Source organism: Saccopteryx leptura, chromosome X, assembly GCF_036850995.1.
Source record: "Saccopteryx leptura isolate mSacLep1 chromosome X, mSacLep1_pri_phased_curated, whole genome shotgun sequence".
Lineage (NCBI taxonomy): Eukaryota > Metazoa > Chordata > Mammalia > Chiroptera > Emballonuridae > Saccopteryx > Saccopteryx leptura.
In genome coordinates, this window is record NC_089516.1 from 73,740,814 (window position 1) to 73,766,268 (window position 25,455).

Here is a 25,455-nt window from a genome sequence, read left to right on the forward strand (position 1 = left end):
AGTTGATGGCAAATTTCAAAGGTACAACACAGATGGAGACAGCTAAAAACCTAAAATGTAGAACCCTCACAAGTGTTGGAATGTATGTTTGGGGGTATTCTTTAGTGAAGTCTTGCTTGCTTGTTATCACTACAATTATGATTACTCCCTCTGACTATCAAGGAAACCCTGCCTGAAGTTATTGCCAAAATACTGATCCTGTGGATTCCTCAGTATATTTTCCAAAATACTGTTATCCACTTGTGGATTGGCATGATATCTTTAGTTTACATAGAAAAGACTTTTTGAATGTATGAAAGGTTACACTTAAATACTACTTTGGTAGGAAACAGATATATTTTGGTCCATTGACAATATATACCCAAATATGGACTGACATGCCCTTGACGTTATTTTTACTATATTTTGTGCAGAAATCATCACTCTGATGCTTTCCTTAAGAAAGGAACATAAATCCTCAAGATGGGAAGTAACAGCACAAACAGTACAAGAGCAAAATGCACTGATCTTCAAATGCCATTTCAGTACACCCTCTATGCAACCACCTACATTCTCATATTCATCCCTGGTCTTCTGGCCAACAGTGCAGCCTTGTGGATTCTGTGCCGCTTCATCAGCAAGAAAAATAAAGCCATCATTTTCATGATCAACCTCTCTGTGGCTGACCTTGCTCATGTGCTGTCCTTACCTCTCCGGATTTACTACTACATCAGTCACCAGTGGCCTTTCCAGAGGACCCTCTGTCTGCTGTGTTTCTATCTAAAGTATCTCAATATGTATGCCAGCATTTGCTTCCTAACCTGCATCAGCCTTCAAAGGTGCTTCTTTCTCCTCAAGCCCTTCAGGGCCAGAGACTGGAAGCGTAGGTACGATGTGGGCATCAGTGCTGCCATCTGGGTCATCGTGGGCACTGCTTGTTTGCCACTTCCAATTCTGAGAAGTACTGGTTTAACCAACAACACTGAATCCTGCTTTGCTGATTTAGGGCTTCAACATATTAACATGGCTTCCTCCATTGTCATGGTAACTGTAGCTGAACTTGGAGGGTTTGTATTACCTGTGATAATTATTACTTATTGCACATGGAAAACAAGAAAATCTTTACAAGAATTCCAAGTTCCCCCTCAGAATACAAAAGAGAGAAAAAGGGCTTTGTGGATGGTCCTGATTTGTGCAGTGGTGTTCATTGTGTGTTTTACCCCTTACCACCTGAACTTTCCACTTTTTATGATGGTGAAGCAAGATGTGTTTTCAAATTGCTCCTTTATTAAGAGTACTCTGTGTTTCCATATAATTTCCCTGTGTCTTGCAAATCTGAATTGCTGTCTTGATCCTGTTGTATATTATTTTATGACCTCAGAATTTCGTGACAGATTTTCAGAACACGGTGTCCTGGTTTTTCAGTCATGTGTGAGATGCAAGAAAATTCACCAGAAGAAGGAGGATCTTCAAACTATCTCTCTTGAGTTTTTGGATGATTCCAAGACAACATAAACAAATAATTAACAAGAATGATCTGTATACTCTATCAATTTAACTATGTCACTTTGAAGAATTTTCTTAAAAACAGTGTTGTTGGTTGCCTAAATAAAACATAGCCCCCTTTCCTTCATTCTCAAAATTACTCCTTTCAAGTAGGTATCTATGCAATATTTTCTGTTCAAATGGGAACATATTGTTCTATGGAGAGCATGAAAAAATATTTTTCTTTACAGAAAGTGATGAGCAACAAAAAGAAATGCAAAACTGTTTTTCAGCAATGGGTCCAGTCTTTTTACCTTCTCACCAACTAAAACAAAAACCTACATACAAAAAAATGTAAATTGAAAACAGATAGATGTAAGGGTGAATTTTTGAAAGGCTTAAAAATGTACATGAAAGCATTATGGTCTTGGTTTTGTTTAGAAACTAACACACTACTTGAATAACATACACTAAAGAAGAAAGGTTTATTAATATTAATAAAAGTTTTGAGAATTGATATTCTTCTAATTTGAAATATCTCTGAGACTTTTTCTTTCTCCTCTCGGGAAAACAAATAATTCATTTATATATTGGCACTCATTCAGAAAATATTTCATGTGTTTGTTAAAATCAATTATACCATGGTCTACTTAGATTAATAAATCCACATACAACCTCAGTCAAAATTTTCCTTGACAGATTTAAAAAACAAAGATTTACACATATGCATATCGATTTTCAGTAGACCTCATTTCTCACAGGTAAATATATTTGGAAATAAAACATTGGTGAATTAAAATGGAAAATGAAAAATTATTATTTTTAAAATCACCGCAGTTAAATCATTTTGTAGTACAAATCACTATCAATAGAAAACTATTTCTATTTGAAGCTTAAAATTTCATATATCAGTTGTATTAAAATAATATTTAAAAAAGCGGTGGTTAGTTTTATAAAATTACAGTTGTGCACTGAATAACAATGTTTCTGTCAATGGTTGACCACATGTATTATGGCGGTCCCTTAAGGTTATAGTGGGGTTGAAAAATTATTATTGCCTAATAAAATTGTAGCCATCATAACACAACATAGTTTTTGTGGTGATGCTAGTGCAAAGAAACTTATGTTCTGCCAGTCATAAAAAAGTAAGTAACATATAATTATCTGTGGTATGTAATACTTAATAATGATAATAAATGACTGTTACTGGTTTATGTATTCACTATACTATTTTTATTATTATTTTAGAGTGTACTCTTTCTACTTATAAAAAAAGTGTATGTTGTAAAATAATATGTTGTGCTACACTGGCAGCAAGCTTACACATTTCATGTTTACCTTGTCTCTTGATTGCATTACTTCATCTTGTGTTTGATTTAATCATGTGTTGCTCTGTTTTGTTGTGACATGCTATATAAGTTTTTAGCCTAGGAGCAATAGGCTATAGCATATAGCCTAGGTTTGTAGCAGACTCTACCATTTAGATTTGTGTAAGTGCACTCTATTTTGTTCCATCAATGATAAAATTGTCTAATGTGTTTATCAAATATTATCTTATTTTTATATGACTGGAAATTCACAAAATGTTGTTTTGTGTGTATGTGAATTCTTTTGTAATAGTTATTGCCTATCAAAACAAAATCAGATAACATCTACCACAGGGGGAGGAAAAATTAACAGGGGAAAACTCAAGTTCTCTAAACTCATTAATGAAAGATCTGTATTTTACACAATTGTATCTTATATAAATGATCTAATAATCTCTTTAGGTACCTAAATATTAAAAACACCATTTTAGGTGGAAACGTTTCTAAATTATTTTCTCTCCTACCCACTAATGCCATTTGTTTTAAACCAGAGGACATGGTGTATGAAAGAAGTATTCATCCAGTTTCAGAGGGTCAGGATCTTAGTTTCAGGTCTGCCATTGATTAACTCCGCAACTTTGAGCAAGTTCTTTCTCTTTGGTTTTCATATTTATTAACTTTTCAGAAGGGAGCTGACTAGATTATCTTAAACATAAGACATACTTTGCAGAATATGCTTTTGAAAACCCAAAGCACTTAACAAATGATTGTTTTTGTTATCAAAATTGTTGTTATTATTTAAGAAGAACTTCAAATTAACATTTAATGTAATTTTTTCAGGATAACTGAGGATAACTATTATAAGCATCAGTTATTGTATTGTACACATTTGTTTCTCTCAGGGCTATTGAAATTTGTAGTATTGCTTGTATCTACACTAAATTAGCTCTATGAATTTTTAGTTTTTATATATTTTATTTTATGAAGGCTTATTTCTTCACCATTTTAGGCTGTTTTTACTTGTTGCCATTGTCAATGAGATTCTCTAATATAGCCTTTATAATTTTAATTAGCACTTTCTAATATTTTATGGCTTTAAAAATACACTAATCATGCTAGTTAAAACAGAGTTTAAAGTAAACAAAAATGAATAAAAACCTGCTTATTTTATTTTATTTGGAAAGGGTATGCATGAAAAAGGGAAAATATCCTATGGAACAAAGTATATGGGTTTTATTTTATGGACTTCATGACATGCATTTTTGCTTTGCAGTACTATTTTTCTTTCTTCTTGGTTCTGTCAGCAGTGTTTGAATAGTGGAGGTTGCCAGATATTCCAGTTTGCTGACTTGTGACAAGCTGTTTATAACATCAGACAATTTTGGAATATAAATATCACAAGCATATACCTATATCATCTATATCTATACCTAGATATAGAGATATATTGATATATAAAGTCATTTATATTTATAAAGTTCATATATATATATATATAATTCCAAAATCATTACTTGTTTTTGTTTTGAAGATTTTATATTTCCTATAAATGTCTTAATAAAATATCTGCTCACTCTAGTAGATATTGCCTATGTATTATTGAAAGTTTTATTTGAGATATGTTAATTGTTTTTGAAGTTAGCCTATTGATACCATGAATAATAAAAATTTCCCAAAATATTTGCAGAAGCACAGATAACAGACTGGTTTATCAACTTTCTTGAAGTTACCAAAATTATCTGGATGGCTCCAATTTACTTTTATGTCTATAGGTGAAGTGGAGAGGTTACATGTAGTCACATTGATCCAGTATTTCTGGAGCCAGGCAATTGTCCAACTACATCGTTCTACTCTCTGTCCTCGCAAAATATTGGAGTGTTGGAGTTTCAAGAATGTCAACTTTAAGTCTACAATTGTAACTGATTGATAATAATTGGATAGTCTTGGGTTGTAGTCTTGGATTGTACTACAAAAGAAATTAACCCTTTCTTAATTGCATGACCTTGTGCAAGACATTTTACCATTCTGAAGCTATTTGCTCATCAGCAGTATGGTGATAATAATTTTTACCCTTTCTTCTTCATAAGACTCTTGTAAAAATCTAATAATAAATATTAATGAGACTTATTTCAAAACTATAACGATTATTTAAACATAAGGACACAAGGAGAAGTAATATTTGGAAAAGAATCAAGGATGGGAGATAAAGTGTCCTCTTCAACCCATAACAACACAGTGGTTACTATTAAAGATTTTGAACAACCTATTAGAATAGATAACTTAAAGGTTTGAAATAGTTCCCAGGGTTAAGGCAATGTTGGCTGAGTCCCCTAAGGCTAACAGAAGCTATTTATCTTGTCCCTTATTATCAGTTATGTCAGCCTTTCAGTTAAGTTAGTTATAATTATGGTTAAGGATCTCTGAATAAATAAATAACCAGAGATTGACAATAGCCATGGGAAAACAATGCCGAAAAAGTAGGTACAGTCAGTGTTCTTATGAATGAATTCTGTAGAAGGAAATAAAGGGACAAATATACGGTGTCGGAAAATGACGACTTTGGGTGATGGGTAATCAATGGTTCAAATGCTGTAGAAATGTTTACCTGAAATCTATGTACTTTTATTGATCAATGTCACCTCTTTAAATGTAACTTTTTAAATAAATTTTTTTTAAAAAGCAAGGTCTCCAGAACTTTGAGAAGGAATGTATTGGAAACAAACCTAGAGAAACTTAACAGTTGTAAAGGGGTAGGAGGACTGAGGGAAGGAATAGATTACCTAGACTCACTATTTGGACATAGATATATTGGTTGTGGGGCATTTAAAGGTTCAAATAACTTCATTTCAGTTATGTGATAATTGATTTGATTAAACATATGGGGTAATCAAAGCTACATAAACATAGGATAAGATCTCAAAGTTTCTAAAAATCATTAAACATACACACTTCTGCCTTTGCTCACACTGTTTCTCTATCATGTATGTCTTTGCTTCTTTTGTCTATCTAGCTTTACAAATTAGTTAATATTTTGCTTAAATCTTACTTCACTGTAAAACCATATCATCTCCTCTATACAATCAAGTCTGAGGGTACCCATTAAGGACAGTATAATATGTTATACTCTATAAGATATTAATTGAACTTAATTAAAATTAATTTCTAATATGGATATTAAGACTCTGGTAGTTAGTTTCTGTTGCTGGGTTAATTAAGGCTTGCATGTTTCTCTGTGAGAAACTACATTTTGAACATAAACTAGAGAGTTTATTGATATACGGTAATCATATAATTAATCTAATTCTATCAGCACGATGCAAATTGTAGGTGCCCAATAAATATATGTTGACTGATTTAAAAGAAAATTTATTGCAAATCAAAACTACAATGAGATACCACCTCACCCCTGTTAGATTAGCTATTATCAACAAGACGGGTAATAGCAAATGTTGGAGAGGCTGTGGAGAAAAAGGAACCCTCATACACTGTTGGTGGGAATGTAAAGTAGTACAACCATTATGGAGGAAAGTATGGTGGTTCCTCAAAAAACTGCAAATAGAACTACCTTATGACCCAGCAATCCCTCTACTGGGTATATACCCCAAAACCTCAGAATCATTGATACGTAAAGACACATGTAGCCCCATGTTCATTGCAGCACTGTTCACAGTGGCCAAGACATGGAAACAACCAAAAAACCCTTCAATAGAAGACTGGATAAAGAAGATGTGGCACATATACACTATGGAATACTACTCAACCATAAGAAATGATGACATCAGATCATTTACAGCAAAATGGTGGGATCTTGTTAACATTATACGGAGTGAAATAAGTAAATCAGAAAAAAAGAAGAACTACATGATTCCATACATTGGTGGAACATAAAAACGAGACTAAGAGACATGGACAAGAGAGTGGTGGTTACCAGGGGTGGGGGGAGGGAGAACGCAGGAGGGAGGGAGGGAGAGAGTTAGGGGGGAGGGGGAGGGGCACAGAGAAAACTAGACAGAGGGTGATGGAGGACAATCTGACTCTGGGTGAGGGGTATGCAACATAATTTAATGACAAGATAACCTAGACATGTTTTCTTTGAATATATGTACCCTGAGTTATTGATGTCATCCCATCAACATTAATAAAAATTTATAAAAATAAAATAAAAGAAAAGAAAATTTATAGGGACTAATTAAGTATTGAAAAAATATTTTTTATAAAGTTAACATCAATAAATGTCACAAGATTTATGCCTTCATTCTTTCTGTCTTTAACTACCATCATAAATACGAAAAGATCAGGGCTTGAGAAGATATTATTTTTCTCAGCATTATTAATAAATAAGTAAATATAATTGTATATATCTAAATTATACAACATGATTATTTGAAATGCATATCTGATGCATATATGCCACTAGAATGACTATATGGCATATATAGTGGAGATTAGTTGAGTTCTTTTTAATACAAATGGGTCCAGTGTCTGGCTGTCTCTCAGTTAACTAGGTAATCAATCATATTACAGTAAACTGACTTTTGTAGTGCTTTAAAATATGTTTGCAATCTGTTTATTAAAACAATAAAAATATTTCTGGAATTTTTACTCCTTTTTGTCTCCATGCTGTGGTTGTTGCTATTAACAAAGATCACTCATGCTTTCCTTTCTCAATAAGGAATTGAAGGTATGAAGGAGTAAGTGCAAAAAATGATAATATGTCACAAGATCATTTACCTTTTCTTTCATCTATATTCCCAATTCCTTATTTTATTTCCAATGGATTCAATAAAGCATTGATAAAGTCAGACATAGTGAGCTTCATCCAAATTTTTATAGTTCCATAAATCTGCTTCTATTCTTGCTACTACTTCAGCTTAGCATTCTGTAGTCACTCCATTTTCTCTGAGCCATTCTTGGCCAGTGGTGCTTCTCAGTTAGATTTTCATTGTACATCTGTGGGTTTGTCCCAACTGGAACTCAATGCAATTTAATGCCTTGACTGTTTTTGAAAGTGGGTTAATAGAAGAGCAACTCTGGGGAGGGAGGAGAAGGCCATTAAAGACCACATCAGTCCAGAACTGGAATAGGAAAGGCCATACAAGGAAACAACCTCTGTTAATGCTTATAACTAGATTATAGTCTGGTTTCATATGTTCCTTACATTCTATTATCACCTCTTAGTTCCCTGCCTCAGTATATCTTTTTTGGCATCCACTGCAAATGGCATAAAAACCCAGACTCTTTATCCAACCTCACGTACATACATTTCTCCACCCCAGACAAATTAATCTTTTCAGTTTCTCACTTGTTCTTCTTCACAGTGTCTTGCACTCTTCCTATATAACTTCTGCATAGTTTATAATTATATTAGATACAAATTTATTTTATTTCTTTATCCTCCACTAATCTATAAGCTACTTGAGGGTAGGAACCATGTCTCTCTTGATCACCACTCTATGTCCAGTGTTTAACACTATACATGGAACATTTTAGGTGCTCAGTAATGTACCTTGAAGAAATAACTAAGTGAATCAATGGGAATTACTCTTGTAAGAAGAAAAATGAAGAGTGAAAGTATGGTGAGGATTCCATTTTTCTAGCGTACTATGTGGTTTTATCCCCAGTATAAAGGACAAAATCATTTCTGACAAAGAACTGAATCTAGAAAACACATCTTCTTTAATAGTATAGTTGTTATCTTTTTGTGTATCCTCATTGTCTCAATCTTTTGTGGACTTGTTGCTGGATTAATTGATTCTAACTACTTATTATACCTTACTAATCAGTGAATAAGTCACTGTTTTCTTGGGTTTCAGATAAAGTGAATAAATTGAATAAGAAGAAATGAGGTTAAGAACCCTTTGACCTAGGCTTATTATTATTATTTTTTTCTATTATGACAAATGTCAAAGAGGTTGGCGGTGCTGGGAAGACTGTTTAAGAAGATCCACAAGGTCCCACAATTTATTTGCCTTGCTCTCAAAACTCAGAGGCACACTGTAAAAAGTGATCATTTGAGAGATCTGAAGCTAACACAGTTAAAATGCACAATCAAGTGTCCCTTGCATAAAGAAGAGCTACTGTGACCCACGAGAAAGACAGTTTATGTGACCCTTGTAAGGGCACTTGCTTCCCATTTTTTTGAGATTTTCCAAACAAGAAGCACTACCACTGGGAAGGGCAGGCCTTCGCTAAAAAATATCCTAATAGGTAATGTTTTGACAGCATTTCTTTTTGTTTTGCAATTCTGCACAGCTAAACTGTGACCCTCCTTTGGAGGGACTTCCATTTTAATATAGATCAGTACTTTCAGAGTCATAGGGATAAAAAAAATTGAGGTATAAATGACAAGAAGGATATATTTGAGAAGGATTAGAAATGTCTGTCTCATGTTTCTAAGGTTATTTAAAAAGTTTAACTTTATCTTATCCACACAAGTTTTAAGATAAGGAGCTGGGGATCAGAGACAGTAACTTGCCCATTTTCATAAGAAAAGAGTTGGTAAAGCCAAATTATAAAATTAATTTTCCTGACTTCAGAGCCTGTATGTTTGGCCCCAAAAATTATTCTGTTAAAGGGGCTTCTCATTGGCCATGATGTGAGCAGACAATGAAAGCCCCGTTTCCATATGTATCTGGTGCATTTCTGTCTTCAAAACAGGAATGAATATAAATACTTGTACATAGGGGGGAAAAAAAAGTGAATATGGACCCTGCTCTACCCATCTTTGTCAGAAAAACTAAGTGGAAATAATGGATTTTTAATATCAGCACATATGACAAAATAGTCTCTTGGAAAATATAGCATTTTTCCCCATTCTGTAACCAGCTGTCATGTAAAATGCACATAGCAACTTCCTCTGCATTTGCCAGAAAAGTTGATTTATTAACTAGTACTAAGGGAGATTTTATGTTCGTAGTATTTGAATTACAGTATGAGTTCAACATTACCAAAGCACACACATTTTTTTTTTTTCAGGGACAGAGAGAGATTCAGAGAGAGGGATAGATAGGGACAGACAGACAGGAATGGAGAGAGATGAGAAGCATCAATCATCAGTTTTTCGTTGTGACACCTTAGTTGTTCATTGATTGCTTTCTCATATGTGCCTTGACCATGGGCCTTCAGAAGACCGAGTAACCCCTTGCTGGAGCCAGCGACCTTGGGTTCAAGCTGGTGAACTTTCTGCTTAAGCCAGATGAGCCCGCGCTCAAGCTGGCGACCTCGGGGTCTCAAATCTGGGTCCTCCGCATCCCAGTCCAACGCTCTATCCACTGTGCCACCGCCTGGTCAAGGCAAAAAAGCACACACATTTTAAAGTGTTATTCTGTTTTTAATTTCCCTATCACTATGTTTGTTTTGATGTAATATCACATGTGAAAATATCTTGAGGTTGGGTGATTAATTTTTTGTCAGCTTTAAAATAATCTATAGATGTTATCTAAAGATCCATGTGTTGTTTTTTTTTTCAGCTCTCTGTTAGTCAAGTGGTTATTAACTCTGGCTATAACTTTAGAATTATCTGGTGAGCCTGACCAGGCAGTGGCGCAGTGGATAGAGTGTAGGACTGGGACACAGAGGATCCAGGTTTGAAACCCCGAGATCACCGGCTTGAGCGCAGAGTAGCTGGCTTGAGCGTGGGATCATAAACTTGACCCCATGGTCGTTGGCTTGAAGCTCAAGGTCGCTGGCTTGTGCAAGGGTTCACTCACTCTGTTGTAGCCCCCAGGTCAAGGCACATATGAGAAAGCAATCATTGAAAAACTAAGGAGCTACAACAAAGAGCTGCAATGAAGAATTGATGCTTCTCATCTCTCCCTTCCTGTCTGTCTGTCCCTCTTTTTCCCTCTGTCTGTCTCTCTCTGTCTCTGACACACACACACACACACACACACACACACACACACACACACACACACACACAAAAAGAATTACCTGGTGATTTTTGTTTTTAGTTGAAGTTTTGCCTCCCCAGCTCAGGTGCTCTGGTTTAAATAACCTTGGGTAGAGCCCAATGATAAGGTTTAATTGATATAAATATTACATAATATAAAATTTACAATTTTAATATGTACAATTTGAAGGCATTTAGTATATTCACAGTATTGGGCAACCCATAGTTCTAAAATATTTTTATCACCTAAAAGAAAAACACATACCTGTTAAGCAGGCACTTTCCATTCTTCCTACTCCCCAGTATTCAACCACTTAATCTACTTTCTGTTTCTATGGATTTAATTCTTCTGGTTTGTCGTATCAATGAAATCACATAGTACATGACTTTTTGGGTCTAGTTGCCTTCATTTTCCATAAAGTTTGCTATAATCATCTATGTTGTAGCATTTTATTCTTTTTAATGGTCAAATAATATTCCATTGTGTGGATATACCACCCCAGATCATTTATTATCAATTAATGACATTTGGGTTGTTTCCATTTTGGAGCTATTATAAATATGCTGCTATTAAAAACTCACACATAAATTTTTGTTTAAACACCAATTTTCAATTTTAGGGGGTTATATAACAAGAGTGGAATTTTGGGTCATATAAAATGCTATGTTAAACTTTTTTTGAGGAACAGCTAAACTAATTTCCACAGTAGCTATTCACTTTACTTCCCCACCAGCAATCTACAAGAGTTTCAAATTCTCCAGAGCTTTCTCAACACTTGTTATTTTTTAAATGTAGTCATCTTAGTGCTTATCAAGTAGCTTCTTATTATGCTTTTGGTTTCCATTTTCCCTATGCCTAATGAGTTTGTGCAGGCCTAATGGTGTTGTGTGTTATTCTGTGTCTTTATTAGATATTTATAAATCTTCTTTGGAGAAATATATATTCATATTATTTGACCATTTTAATTAAAATTTACTATTTGTTTATGACTGAAATGTACAAGTTCTTTATGTAATCTACAAGCAAGTTCCCTATTAGATATTATTTGTGAACTTTGTTCCATTTTGTAGGTGTTCTTTGACAGTGTTCTTTTTTGCACAAGAAATTTTAATTTTAATGAAATTCAATTTATCTACTTTCTTTTTTTATGTACTTTTGATGTCATATGTTAGAATCTGTTGTTAAGTCCAAAGGCATAAAGGTTTAGCCTGGGTTTTCTTCTTTTTCTCCTCCTCCTCCTCCTCCTCCTCCTCCTCCTCCTTCTCCTCCTCTTCCTCCTTCTTCTTCATCATCATCATCATCTTTTTATTCTTTTTTGAGGCAGGGGAGAGAGACAGAGAGAGAGACAGACAGGGACAGACAGACAGGAACGGAGAGAGATGAGAAGTATCAATCCTTAGTTGTGGCACCTTAGTTGTTCATTGATTTCTTTCTCATATGTGCCTTGACTGCAGGTGCTCCAGCCAAGCCAGTGACCCCTTACTCAAGCCAGCGACCTTGGGCTCAAGCCAGTGACCATGGGGTTATGTCTATAATCCCATGCTCAAGCTGTTGACCATGTGCTCAAGCTGATGAGTCCACACTCTAGCCGATGAGCCTGCACTGAAGCCAGTGACTGCAGTAAAATCCGAACATTGAAATTATTATTATTATTTTTTTTTGGTTTCAGACACAGTTCCTGCTTAAGACTCTGAGTTTTAGGCATGCTTTATGATACAATAAGAAATATCAAGAGACTCTTTAATTGAATTTTTAAGGTATATAGGTTACCAAAATTATACAAGTTTCAGTGCACAAATCTACAACACATCATTTTCATGCTGTATTGTCTGTTCTCTACCCCAAGTCAACTCTCTGTCCATCACCATTCATCCCCCATATCCTCCTCCACCTTCTCTCATCCCCACTCCCCCTGGCAATTGCCACACTGTTGTCTGTGTCCATGAGTTCTTTTCTTTCTTTTTTATTCTTTTTTGTTCAATCCTTCCATCCCCTCACTATCAAGAATTATATAGACACTAAAGACTAAATCCATATTTATCTTTGATGCAATCAGAATTATAGAGAGAAAACTGAGGAAGAAATATTTTCTTAACTCTGAGATTTACTATACTTAATACTGAGTTTATGTTACGGCTGATAATTTTACATTTTAGTGAAGACGCTTGTAATTTGTTCTGAAACTTAAGTCTAACTCCAGAGTATCATCCCCATGTATTATGAGACAGTGGTAGCAGAGAGGATCTGTAGAGAATTACATTTGTTCTCTGAGACCTAAGCACACTATAGTTGAGGTAAGAAGTAGTCCCACTGCTACCAAAAAAATCATGAACAGGGTTATACAAATCCCTTCTTATATGGGGTTTCTATATTAAGCTTGATATATTGTCTGTTGTAAAGCACTTGAGGCCTAAGACAGCAAGTACATAATAACTAATGGAACAAAATGGATACAAACACTATCAATAGTGCCAGTTTGCAAGGAGAGTTATTCTTGTTAAATCAAGGCTTGACTAGTCCATTTTTTTTTTTCTGCTGGGATATCCTGGGAAATTAAGTTTAATCTGCAAAAATAAACCTGATTTTTTTTTTTTTTCTGAAGCTGGAAACGGGGAGAGACAGTCAGACAGACTCCCGCATGCGCCCGATCGGGATCCACCCGGCACGCCCACCAGGGGCGACGCTCTGCCCACCAGGGGGCGATGTTCTGCCCCTCCGGGGCGTCGCTCTGCCGCGACCAGAGCCACTGTAGCGCCTGGGGCAGAGGCCAAGGAGCCATCCCCAGCGCCTGGGCCATCTTTGCTCCAATGGAGCATTGGCTGCGGGAGGGGAAGAGAGAGACAGAGAGGAAGGAGTGGGGGTGGAGAAGCAAATGGGCGCTTCTCCTATGTGCCCTGGCCGGGAATCGAAACCGTGTCCGCCGCACGCCAGGCCAATGCTCTACCGCTGAGCCAACCGGCCAGGGCCATAAACCTGATTTTTAAAAATATTTATCTCTGTACCTACATAACCAAGAATCTTCCTAAATTTTGTTTCAGTTTTCATCTTCAATATTCAAAAAGCATCCATACCTAAATGTTTCAAAATCAATGTGTCATGGTACATTCTCTTGATATATTTAATAAAAGTAAGAATAACTTATCAATTGCCTAATGTATACCAGAGACTTTTCATACTTCATTTCATTTACTTTATATAAAAACCGTATCTGAAAGTCTGAAGAACATTTGAGTAGGTATGATATGCTAACTCTGTAATTAAATGTTGTAATAACTATTAGGTGGTTGGTATCACCCCACTCTTACAAATGGGAATATTAGGTCTCCATATCCATGTTCTTACAGTATAAAATACCATCACAAATTTGAAAATTAGATGCACTTGCATCCAAACTTTAGCTTTAGCACTTTCTGCTGGGATATCCTGGGGAATTAAGTTCTCTAAATTCATATTTCCTTCGTTGTAAACTACTCTTTATCAAAGGTAACTGTGGATTCAACTGAAATTGTGTGTTTTTTTTACACTACTAAATAGGCATTAAATGTCAGTGGCTTTCCTCTTTGTCTCTTTTATTTGTATGTGACTCTTCATTGCAGTTAAAATAGATAAATTCTATTAACATGATTTTTGAGAAGTGCCTTGGACTGTTAGACTATCTGGTTGCCTATAGCACTTATAGCTAGATCCTTGCATCTGAATACGTGTTATAGTGTCTATGAAATGTTTCTGGCTACAAGTATGCCTCACCAAATAGTCTTCATACTCCTATAGAGCAAGAGTCATGTCTTGTGCTTTCTGAATTCTACCTGGACCTTGATGCAGTGTTGGGAATGGAACATAAGGTTAAGAGAAAAAGTACACAAAGGGAGTTGCTACTATCCCTATTGATTATATAAACTTAACATTTCTAATACTGTTTTCTTATTTTTAAAATGGTGATGATAATATATCTACCTCATAGATTTAATGATATAATACTTACAATGTGTTGAACACAGGGACTAATACATTGTAATAAAGTTATTATAGAGTTCAGTTATCAATAAAGACTCATCTAATCCAAAACTATTTCTAACATATTAATAAAACTTTATAAACGTTTTGAAACAAAGACTTTTTTTACTTTTTTGTATCTTGACATTATTCTGAATGTAATTATTAACAATTCTTGCCAGCACAGCATTGTTAGGATGACAGCCAATCTCTGAAATATTTTATTTTGCATTATTTCATATCTCATGGATGCAGGATGACAAGTATTATGCCTTTCTTATAATTAAATCACTAGTGCTATATGGAAAAAATTTTGAATCAATCATCTTGCTGGTTTCAGGTTACAGAATCATTACTTGGCTGAGCAATAAACTTTGGTTGCTATTCATAAACCACTGGCAAAAACAGGATGTAACATCACTTCCTTGGGTTTAAAACAAAAATCCCCTACAAAAGTAACTAGTACAATCAAAATGAATAGGTGAGATCAGACACTTAACAATCAATATTTAGCTATTAATGAAGAGAAATAAAGGTTTGGGAATTTATCAGAGAGGTATGACATTATGAAGAGATAACCCAAATCTATCCAGTCTATCCTGCTTGGGTTGCCCTGCCCTATTCAAAGTAAGACTTTGCCCTCACTTTTTATAGAGTGGAAGTGAACAAGGAAGGCAAAGCAAATCCCGCTATATACATTAAAGCTTAAAATATGCAGGTTGGCATGCTGGTTACTTGGATATACACGTGCTCTGTTATTTAGGGCCTGTAACCCCACAAAATGAGTCTTCATGCTTTTTAACAATTTTTATCATATTGTTTTGTTCAGCCATTTAGTTATCAATAGGCCTTAAATTAGTTTAGTAAGAATTGTGCATGTTACTTTCCCACTTTAATTTTAAAATTAGCAATAGATTGAGCAGTCAGAGAGACCTGATTGCAATTTGAGAAGCTGCAATACTTCAAACTGTTTTCCAGAAGCTCAAGTCTGCAATTAGAGAACTAAGCAATCAACCAACTGAGCTCTCCCAGAAAGAATATGATTTCAGGCCAAAATATAAAACCCAGTAAGTGGGTTTCATATCAATTTTAAAACCTTGAAATTTCAGGATTTCAAGTGCAGTAACTCCAAGAAAAACCAAGTAAAGTCCATGATAATGGACTTTCTATAAATTCTTGAAAATTGAGTTTAAGATATCCAAAAAAATTATCCTACTGATTACAGTCACTCTGTCAAGAGTTTTATTTCCTTCAATGCACCATGATGAAACAGGAAGGAGTTTTTAGAAAAAAAAAATGTCACTGTACTTCCTCTGAGATCCACCTCCTTTCCAAAAGAAAAAATTTAACTTCTCAGAAAATTTGCACTTACAATAACTGTACTTTCACCTGGGTGAAATATGCATGACATTTGAGGCATATTACTTTCACAATTACTACAGGCTTGATTTTACAGGGCTTCATTTTTATCTTTGATTTGGTCACTGCTCCAGAAAAGCATGCAAAAATTTGTTTTATTTTTCCTCCAAGTTTCAGATTTTTATTCCCATTAAGCTACTCTTGCCACCCCACCCATTCTAACTTCAGGTCCACACTATCCCCTAAGATGCTAATCACTAAGATCATCTTTCCCTTTGAATGAGACTGTCATTTCAATACAGACACATGCACAATGTTTTTTTTTTTTTCTATTTAACATCTATTGTATGCAAGGTCTTCTGCTTCATTTGTGCTGGAATGAAGGCTTTAAATGAAGGGTGGGTGGGTGGGTAAGGAAGGGTGGATGGATTGAAAAAGAAAGAAAAAGTCATGGACACTGAAAATAGTATGGTGATTGCATGGGGGAGGGAGTTTTGGGGGTAAAAGAAGGTATAGGAGGAATAAATGGTGATGAATGACAGAGACTTGACTTGGGGTAGGAAAGACACAAAACATTATTAAAATGATGTGTTATAGAATTGTGCATCTGAAACCTGTATAATTTGTTAGTCAATGTTACTCCAATAACTTCAAGAAAAAAGAAAAAAGATCAACATTGGAGAGTTTGAAATCTAAAATTTGTTTTTCTGAGAACTATGGTTTTCCTCTCATCATTCATTATGAGTATGTGTTGAGATAAAAGATAAATCCTTCGTTTGTATTAATAAGTGGGCTGAGGTTCTCCAGTTAAAAAGATTCCTCTCTCCATCATCACAATTAATAATAATTTGAGGTGGCCAGCATATCTGTGCTATCCTACATATATGATATGTGTCAAGACAATTTTTTAAAAATATTATTAACAATAGCGACAATCCATTTTATCACCATTTACAGTCATGTTGAAAGTACTTACTACACACAGAGTACAATACTGAATATATTAAAATTTGTATTCACATCATTAGCTAAGGCGAACACACATAACTAAGGAGTGAGAGTAGAGCAGGTGTTGTTTTCTCTGACAGATGATAAAAAATGTCCAGAAAAATCTCATTTATATTTTCAATTCCAAAAACTAAATATGTTCTAGTTGACACTATTACACATAGTTCAAGAGCTTAGCCTTTTTCATAGAATCTTAAATAAAACTTATATTAGAATTAATTTGCATGTATCATCAATATTTTCTTTAGTCATTCAATAGGCAAGACCCAAAAATCATATACTTTGGTTTAAAGGAATGCTTGCCATACAGTTGAAGGAAGAAGGCGCTGATTTAGAAGTATATGGTAGGTATTCAGTTTCCAAAAAGTGTAAACCCTGAAGTGGAAAGGAAGGGCCTGGAAAAGAAAGTAGCACACAGCTGTGGGAGAACTGCAAGGTTATGCATGTAGATTGGAATTTCACAGCTCTGGAGCCAAATTTGCAGACTGTGGCTCAAACTGGGTGATAGGAGAGGAGCTCAGTGAATGTATGACTTGGGCTTTATATGTTGCTGGAAAATTTGGACCCAGGTAGGAAGCCCTTCAAACCAAACTCACCCAGAGGAGAGAGATGGGGAAAAAAAACCCTCAAAGATTTAGTAAATTTCATAAATTTGTGGAGTTGAAAGTAGCCTTAGAAATCATGCAATTTAATGCTTTTTTTTTGGTAGAAGAATAAACAGGCTTAGGTGGATGGAAGAAAGGGTAAATTAGGGTACAGACCAATTTAGTAGGCGAGCTGGGGAAAGAACCCAGCTCAGTACTCATTGTCTGTAGTTCTTTTTATTTACACTACTTCAATGTCAGCTATAACATGGTAGCAAGAAAACAGCAGTCTGAGCAGAAGCACTCCGCAAGTAAAGGGAGACTCTCATTAGAAAAGACTACTGTCCGATTTCAGTTTTATAGCTTATCTACAAAATATGCTTCCCTATTTTTCAGTTGTCTGGACAAACTGAAAAGTGAATGACATAGGCGTGCCTGTGTGCGAAGAAGACATCAAATACCTAGGAGAAGACAAGAGAGCTTCCCATAAGAAGGGAAACAGCAGCACACAGCTGTGGGATAACAGGAGAGTTACAGATCATGCTTGGAATTTCACAGCTTTGGGTCCGAATTTGCAAGAGCTGTATCCTATCCTGGGAACAGTGAACAGAGCATGGGAAACGTGGACCTCTGTGTGCCTGAAGCACTACAGAGGAGAAGGTTGTAAGGTTGGGTATGAAGGGCAATTCAAAAAAGTTAATAAATGTTTGCCTCTTCAATGTTTGATCTTTTACCAGTTTCAAATAATTAAAATGTGTATTTTCTTGTAAATTGCTTCAGGCAGGAAGCATTATGTGGAAAATATAAATGTCAGACAGCAGGAGTGGTTCAAACTGCATAAAGGAAATTTAAGTGCAGCTACCTCTCAACATACTTTTAGTGCTTAAGTGAATCTTCTCTTACATCACTTCATTCATACTTTAGATCTTCATTTTGCTAATTCACTAGTCAAATTTTTCTTCTTCAGTCCTCCATTCTCTCAGCCCTTTTCTAAATTCCCCAGAATTCCTAGGTACTTCTCAGATCATAGCTGCTAGCCCCCAAATTGGAATTCCCATTCTCTCAGAGCTGCTGATTGAAATCATTTGTAACAAGATGTGGATCTTGTCAAACAAACTATATACCCCCACAACCCTCTAACTGTCTTGCATCTTAGGTAAGGTTATTGACGCAAAGGAATGCCTTTTTAAGTTAGGAATTGGGAAACTATTTCTGGAAATGGCCAAATAGTAAATACTTAAGACGGTCAATGTAAGAAAAGTCCAAATCTGTACGAATTTTTATGAGTTTATTTGAGCCAAACTGACGACAATTGCCAGGGAGCAAAATCTCAATGGATTGAGCAAATGCTCCAGAGAATGGCAGTTTTGCACCTTATTTTATACATTACAATCAAAAGAGGAGGCATAAGTGGGTTACATGAAATTCACTGGTGAAGGTTAAGGAGGTGAGAGAAAGCAAAGCAGGGAAATCTCTTGGATTGTATAAAAACTAAAACAAACAGACAAATACTTCTTTTACATAGGTGGATATAAAAGATCCAATAGTTAACAATTAATATGATAACAATAACAATGAGTGCTGGCTCTATAATCTCTTGCTCTGGTGGGAGATTATGACCTGAATGGTCTGGAGAAGGAGATGAAAAGCTCAGTTATCCATTTGGTTTAATGTGTCATTTAAGAACAATGTTTCTTTATTGATTTCTTTTTGGACTATCAATCTATATTGTCAATGGGCTATTTAGATCCCATTGTATTAGTCAGTTTCTCCATTTAGTTGATTTATACATTTTGGTGTTCCCAGATTTGGTGCATACATACTGAGAAGTGTTAAGTCTTCTTGATGTAATATTTCTTTTCTTTATAAAATGTCTATCTTTGTCTTTTTTTTTTTACTTTGTTATCTTGAATTCTATTTTATCAGAAAGAAAGTATGGCCACAACTTCTTTTCTGTTGATGTCATTTGCTTGGAAAATTATTTTTTACCCTTTCACTTTGAGTCTTTAATTTGTCTTTGCAGTTAACATGTATCTCCTGAAGGGGATATAAGTTTGTTTTTTATTTTTATTTTTTAATTTTTATACCAATCTCCTACATGTTTCTTATGACAAAAGGTGTTCAGTCCATTTACTTTAAGGGCAATTATTTATGTATGAGGATTTTCTTTAAACATTTTATTTTTTGTTTTCTGGTAGCTTTGTGACTCCATTGATTCTTTTGTTTTGTGTTTCTTTCTGCTGTTTTTGTTTGGTGGTATTCCATGACTTTTCCCTCTGTGTCCTTTTTTATGTGTCCCAGTTTTGGGTTTTTGTGTATGGCTACCTTTAGGTTTATGTAAAAGCAAGTTTCACATACATAGTCGTTCTTTTTCTTTTGAATGCATCCAATCTCCATCCTCCTTCACAAACTCAGATTTCACCTTCTCTCCTTTTATGTTTTTGTTGTCACATTTTATTTCTATTTAGGATGAAGTTTTTTGGTAACCTTACTTGTAGTTCTTCAACCTTTTTCTCTTTGTTTCAGTTAGAAAAAGAAACTTGAGCCCTGGCCGGTTGGCTCGGTGGTAGAGCATCGGCCTGGCATGCAGAAGTCCCGGGTTTGATTCCCGGCCAGGGCACACAGGAGAGGCGCCCATCTGCTTCTCCACCCCTTCCCCTTTCCTTCCTTTCTGTCTCTCCCTTCCCTTCCCGCGGCTGAGGCTCCATTGGAGCAAAGATGGCCCGGGCGCTGGGGATGGCTCCTTGGCCTCTGCCCCAGGTGCTACAGTGGCTTTGGTCACGACAGAGTGATGCCCGGGAGGGGCAGAGCATCGCCTCCTGGTGGGCAGAGCGTCGCCCCCGGTGGGCGTGCCGGGTGGATCCCGGTTGGGCGCATGCGGGAGTCTGTCTGACTGTCTTTCCCCGTTTCCAGCTTCAGAAAAATACAAAAAAAAAAAAAAAAGAAACTTGAATATTTCCTACAATCAGTACTCTGGGGGATAAATTCCTTCAGCTTCTATATATCTGGAAATGTCTTTATTTTTCCTTCATATCTAAAGGATGCCATTACTTGATATACTGCTTTTGCCTGGTAATATTCCTCTTTCAGTAGTTTGAATATTTGGTTTCAGTCTCTTCTGGCTTACAGAATTTCTGCTGAGAAGTCTGATGTTCATCTAATGAGCTTTCTTTTGTAGGCTACTCTCTTTTTTTTCCTGGCTGAGTATAGCTGAATGAGACAGAAGTCTGTTAGAGTCCCAGGCAGTTCCTCTTAAAGGGCCCATGCATGGGCTTACTTGGACTTATTCCTTCTAAGTTTCAGCACTAGGGAAGCAGCTTAAAAGTCTCCAGAGACATATGGGAAGAACTTAAGTGTATGGTATAGTAAGATCTGGAGGGACAGCTTTCTAACAGACAAAAGTGATAGCAGAGATCATTGTTCCTTTTCTGAGTGCATCTCCCAAAGTGGCAATAGATGGGCACCATATCTGAATCTCCATCAACCTGGCTATTGCTGTTAAGGCAGCCCTGGTGATTCCTTTAGACCTTGTCCCACCCAGCTGGTGAGCCCATCCAAGCTGTTTCCAGTGGCTTTTTCAAATAAATGACCTGTCTAAACTCAGGTTTCAAATTTTTTCAAAAATATTTCAAATAAGAAGCATCTGGCTTTGATGTGTCCCATACTTTTTACTAAGGAGACCCAAGTCCAGCACTAGTTGGAGCCAGCTTCTGTTCACAGCATGGCCTCTCTTGGGCACCTCCAAACGCAGCATATGTAGCAGAGAATGCACACCTGATGTGCTTCAGTCCATGTTGGAACATTACACAACCCCCCCATAGTGACATGCTTAAACAGTAAACTCAGTGCACACCAGAACCTTGCTAAAGTATGTTCTGTTCAGTGGAATGGGTCTATGTACAGAAAATACTCAGTTGTGGCCACAGCCAGTCCTTACAACAGATTGACTGAGGATAAATCTCTCCCACTTATGTATCAATAAAAATCAAAGCTTAACTAAAACAAGAAGGTGTACATAGCCTGCGAGGGTGGGGTTTATCTGAAGTGCCCAGCTTAGGTGATTGAAGAGGCAATGTTGGCCCTGGCCAGTTGGCTCAGCGGTAGAGTGTCAGCCTGGCGTGCAGGGGACCCGGGTTCGATTCCGGCCAGGGCACATAGGAGAAGCACCCATTTGCTTCTCCACCCCCCCTCCTTCCTCTCTGTCTCTCTCTTCCCCTCCCGCAGCCAAGGCTCCATTGGAGCAAAGATGGCCCGGGCACTGGGGATGGCTCCTTGGCCTCTGCCCCAGGCGCTAGAGTGGGTCTGGTCTCGGCAGAGCGACGCCCCGGAGGGGCAGAGCATCGCCCCCTGGTGGGCGTGCCGGGTGGATCCCGGTCGGGCGCATGCGGGAGTCTTTCTGACTATCTCTCCCCATTTCCAGCTTAAGAAAAAAAAGAAAAAAGGCAATGTCACTGGAACTTACAGGACACCTATTACGTTAAGCCAATCTACCAAGCCCACTAGATGTCACAATTCTACTTAACGCTTAGAAAGAAAGCAAGGAAGCTGCCAAAATAAGGAGACAAAAGAACATGTTCCAAATGAAAGAATAGAACCAAACTCTACACAAAGAACTAAACAAAATGGAGGCAAGTAATTTACTAGATGAAAATTTAAAACAGTTATAAGAATGCTCAATGAGCTTAGGAGAAGAATAGATGAATTTAGAAAAAACTTCAACAGCATAAAAAAATACATGGAAATAAAAATAGAACTAATCAGCAGTAGAAGATATACTAACAAAAATGAAGAATAATTTACAAGCAATCAACAGTACAACCAAGAACCAGATTAGTGATTTAGAATAAAAGAAAGACAGAAAAAAAGCCCAATTGGAACAACAAAATAGAAAAGTGAATTTAAAAAAATGAGAATAGTATAAGTAGCTTCTGAGACAAGTTTGAGCATACCAATATGCACATCTGAGTGGTGCCAAAAAAAAGAAGAGAAAAAGAAAGATATTTAAAACATATCTGAAAAAATAATGACAGAAAACTTCTTTAAACTAGTGAAGTAAATAGACATACAAGATGAAGAAGTGTAAAGAGTCCCAAACATGGTAAACCCAAAGAATCCCACACCAAGAAATGTCATAACTAAAATGCAAAAGTTTAAAGATAAAGAGAGAATCTTAAAAGCCTCAAAAGAAAAGCAGTTTTTTACAAGAGAGCTGCCATGTCAGTCGATTTCTCAACAGAAACTTGTAAATCATAAGGGAGTGGCAAGAAATGTTCAAAGTGATGAAAAGCCAGAACCTACAACCAAGATTATTCTACCCATCAAAACTATCATTAAAACCAAAAGACATATAAAAAGCTTCACAAACAAGAAAAGGCAAAATGAGATAATCATCCACCACCAAACCAGTATTACATGAAATGTTAAAGAGTCTTCCTTAAGAAGAAAGGAAAAAAATTAATAATATGAACAATAAAAGGGCAATAAGTACATATCTATCAAAAACTGAATCTTAAAAAAAACCAAATAAATGAACAAACAGAACAGAAATAGACTCATAGACACAGAGAACATTTTGATGATTTTCAGATGGGAAGGAATTTGGGAGGACATGTGGAAACTGAAAGAATTAAGAAGTATAGAATGGTACTTACAAAATAGTCATCATGGTGATATAAAATACAACATAGAAAATATATTCAATAATATTCTAATAAATGTGTATGGAGTCAAATGGGTACAAAATTTCCTGGGATGATCACTTACTAAATTATATAATGTCTAATCACAAGAGTGCACAACTGTAACTAATATTATTGTATGTTAGCTATAATTTAAAAATAAGAAATGATTTAAAATAAAAAAAATAATGCATCATAATCAGGTTGTATTTATTCCAATGCAGAATGATGGTTCAACATATGTAAATAGATCAGTGTAATACACCACATTAGTAAAATAAAGGATAAAAATCATATGATCTTATCAATAGGTGCAGAAAAAGCATTTGATCTTATCAATAGGTGCAGAAAAAGCATTTGATAATATACAACACACATTTATGATTAAAACACTCAACAAAAAACAAAATGAGATACCACCTCACACCTGTCAGAATGGCACTCATTAACAAAACAACACATAATAAGTGCTGGCGAGGATGTGGAGAAAAGGGAACCCTCCTGCACTGCTGGTGGGAATGCAGACTGGTGCAGCCACTGTGGAAAACAGTATGGAGATTCCTCAAAAAATTAAAAATGTAACTGCCCTTTGACCCAGCTATCTTACTTTTAGGAATATATCCTATGAATACTAAACCACTGATTCAAAAGAAGAAATGTACCCTCATGTTTATTGCAGCATTGTTTACAATAGCCAAGATCTGGAAACAGCCCAAGTGTCCTTCAGTAGATGAGTGGATTAAAAAGCAGTGGTACATATACACAATGGAATACTATGTGGCCAAGAAGAAGAAGGAAATCTTACTTTTTGTGACAACATGGATGGACCTGGAAACTATCATGCTAAGTGAAATAAGCCAGGTAGAGAAAGAAAAATATCATTGATAGATACATGAATTACAACTGCCCTTTTGCTGTTCCACTTGGATGCTGACCTCACCCTTTATTACTGGACAATCACCCCTGGGACAAAGGAATTCCAAGAAGATGGTCAATCACCCCAAAGAAGAGTATTCCAGAAAGCCGAACGTACCAGCTCTCCCTTGCTCGAGGCTATCCCCAATCCTATAAAGTTTTACCTCTGTCTGTTTTGGGGGCTCTTCTTTCGGAGAAGTGCCCTGGCAGGTCTTTCTCCTCTAATAAAGCCTGCCCACCTGGAGTTCAAGTGCCGTCTCATTCTTACAATCATGTGACCTAACCAATTTGAGGAATTCAATGAACAATTTGAACTGAGGAACGGAACAGAGGCAGAGGAGGGATCAAAGGGACCAGAGGGAAAGTGGTCAGAGGGAAAGTGGAAGAGAAGATGGGATCAGAGAAAGGAAAAAGATTAGTGAAATTATATATACATAAGACAGCATTATAGAGAACAGGACAGCAAATCCTGAAGGGAAAGGGAGAAGGCATTGAGGGGAAGAGGAAAAGGGGGAGGGGGCTGAGGGGAACACGAGGGTGAGGGGAGATACATTTGGTGGGACACTTGAATATATGTAAACTAAATAAATTAAAATCATAAATAAATTTTAAGAAACTAGTGTGTTATTGGCATAAGATAAAGATTGATGAGTGAAATAAGTTTGAGGGTTCAAGTATAAACCCATATACATATATACTATACATTTAAATGTGTGTGTGTATATATATATATATATATATATATATATATATATATATGTTCAAGAATTGGAAAATGAATACTCTTTTTAACAAATGGATTGGGGTGAACTGGGTATCCACATGAAAATGAATGAAATTTGACTCTATCTCATACCATATACACAAATTAACTCAAGACAGATCATATACTTAAAAGTAAAAGCTAACACTATAAAATTTTAGTATAAAAGGTAGCAATAAATCTTCAGGGGCAAAAGATCTTAGTAGGTATTTTTCCAAAGAAGATAAACAAATAGACAACAAGTGCATGAAAAGATATTGAGCATTACTGGTCATTTGGATAATGCAAATTGAGACTGAAATAAGATACTATTTTATACCTATTAGAAGGCTATAATAAAAAAACACAAATAATAACAAGTTCTGGCAAGGATATAAAGTAATAATTGGAACACATATTTTTGTTAGGATAATAAAATGCTACAACTAATTTGGAAAACAGACTGTTGGTTATTCAAATGGCTAAATGTAGAGTTAGCATAGGATATAACAA

At 35.9% G+C, this 25,455-nt stretch overlaps 1 protein-coding gene across 1 annotated transcript in view; it reads left to right on the forward strand.

Annotated features, from left to right (window-relative positions):
- Positions 1-2,217, forward strand: part of LOC136385530 (putative P2Y purinoceptor 10) — a 32,139-nt gene extending 29,922 nt beyond the window's left edge. The window contains exon 3 of the mRNA XM_066356546.1: positions 414-2,217. Coding sequence (XP_066212643.1) covers positions 463-1,494 — 1,032 coding nt within the window. The 5' untranslated portion in view covers positions 414-462 and the 3' untranslated portion in view covers positions 1,495-2,217. The remainder of the gene's footprint in view (positions 1-413) is intronic.
- The last annotated feature ends 23,238 nt before the right edge of the window (positions 2,218-25,455 follow it).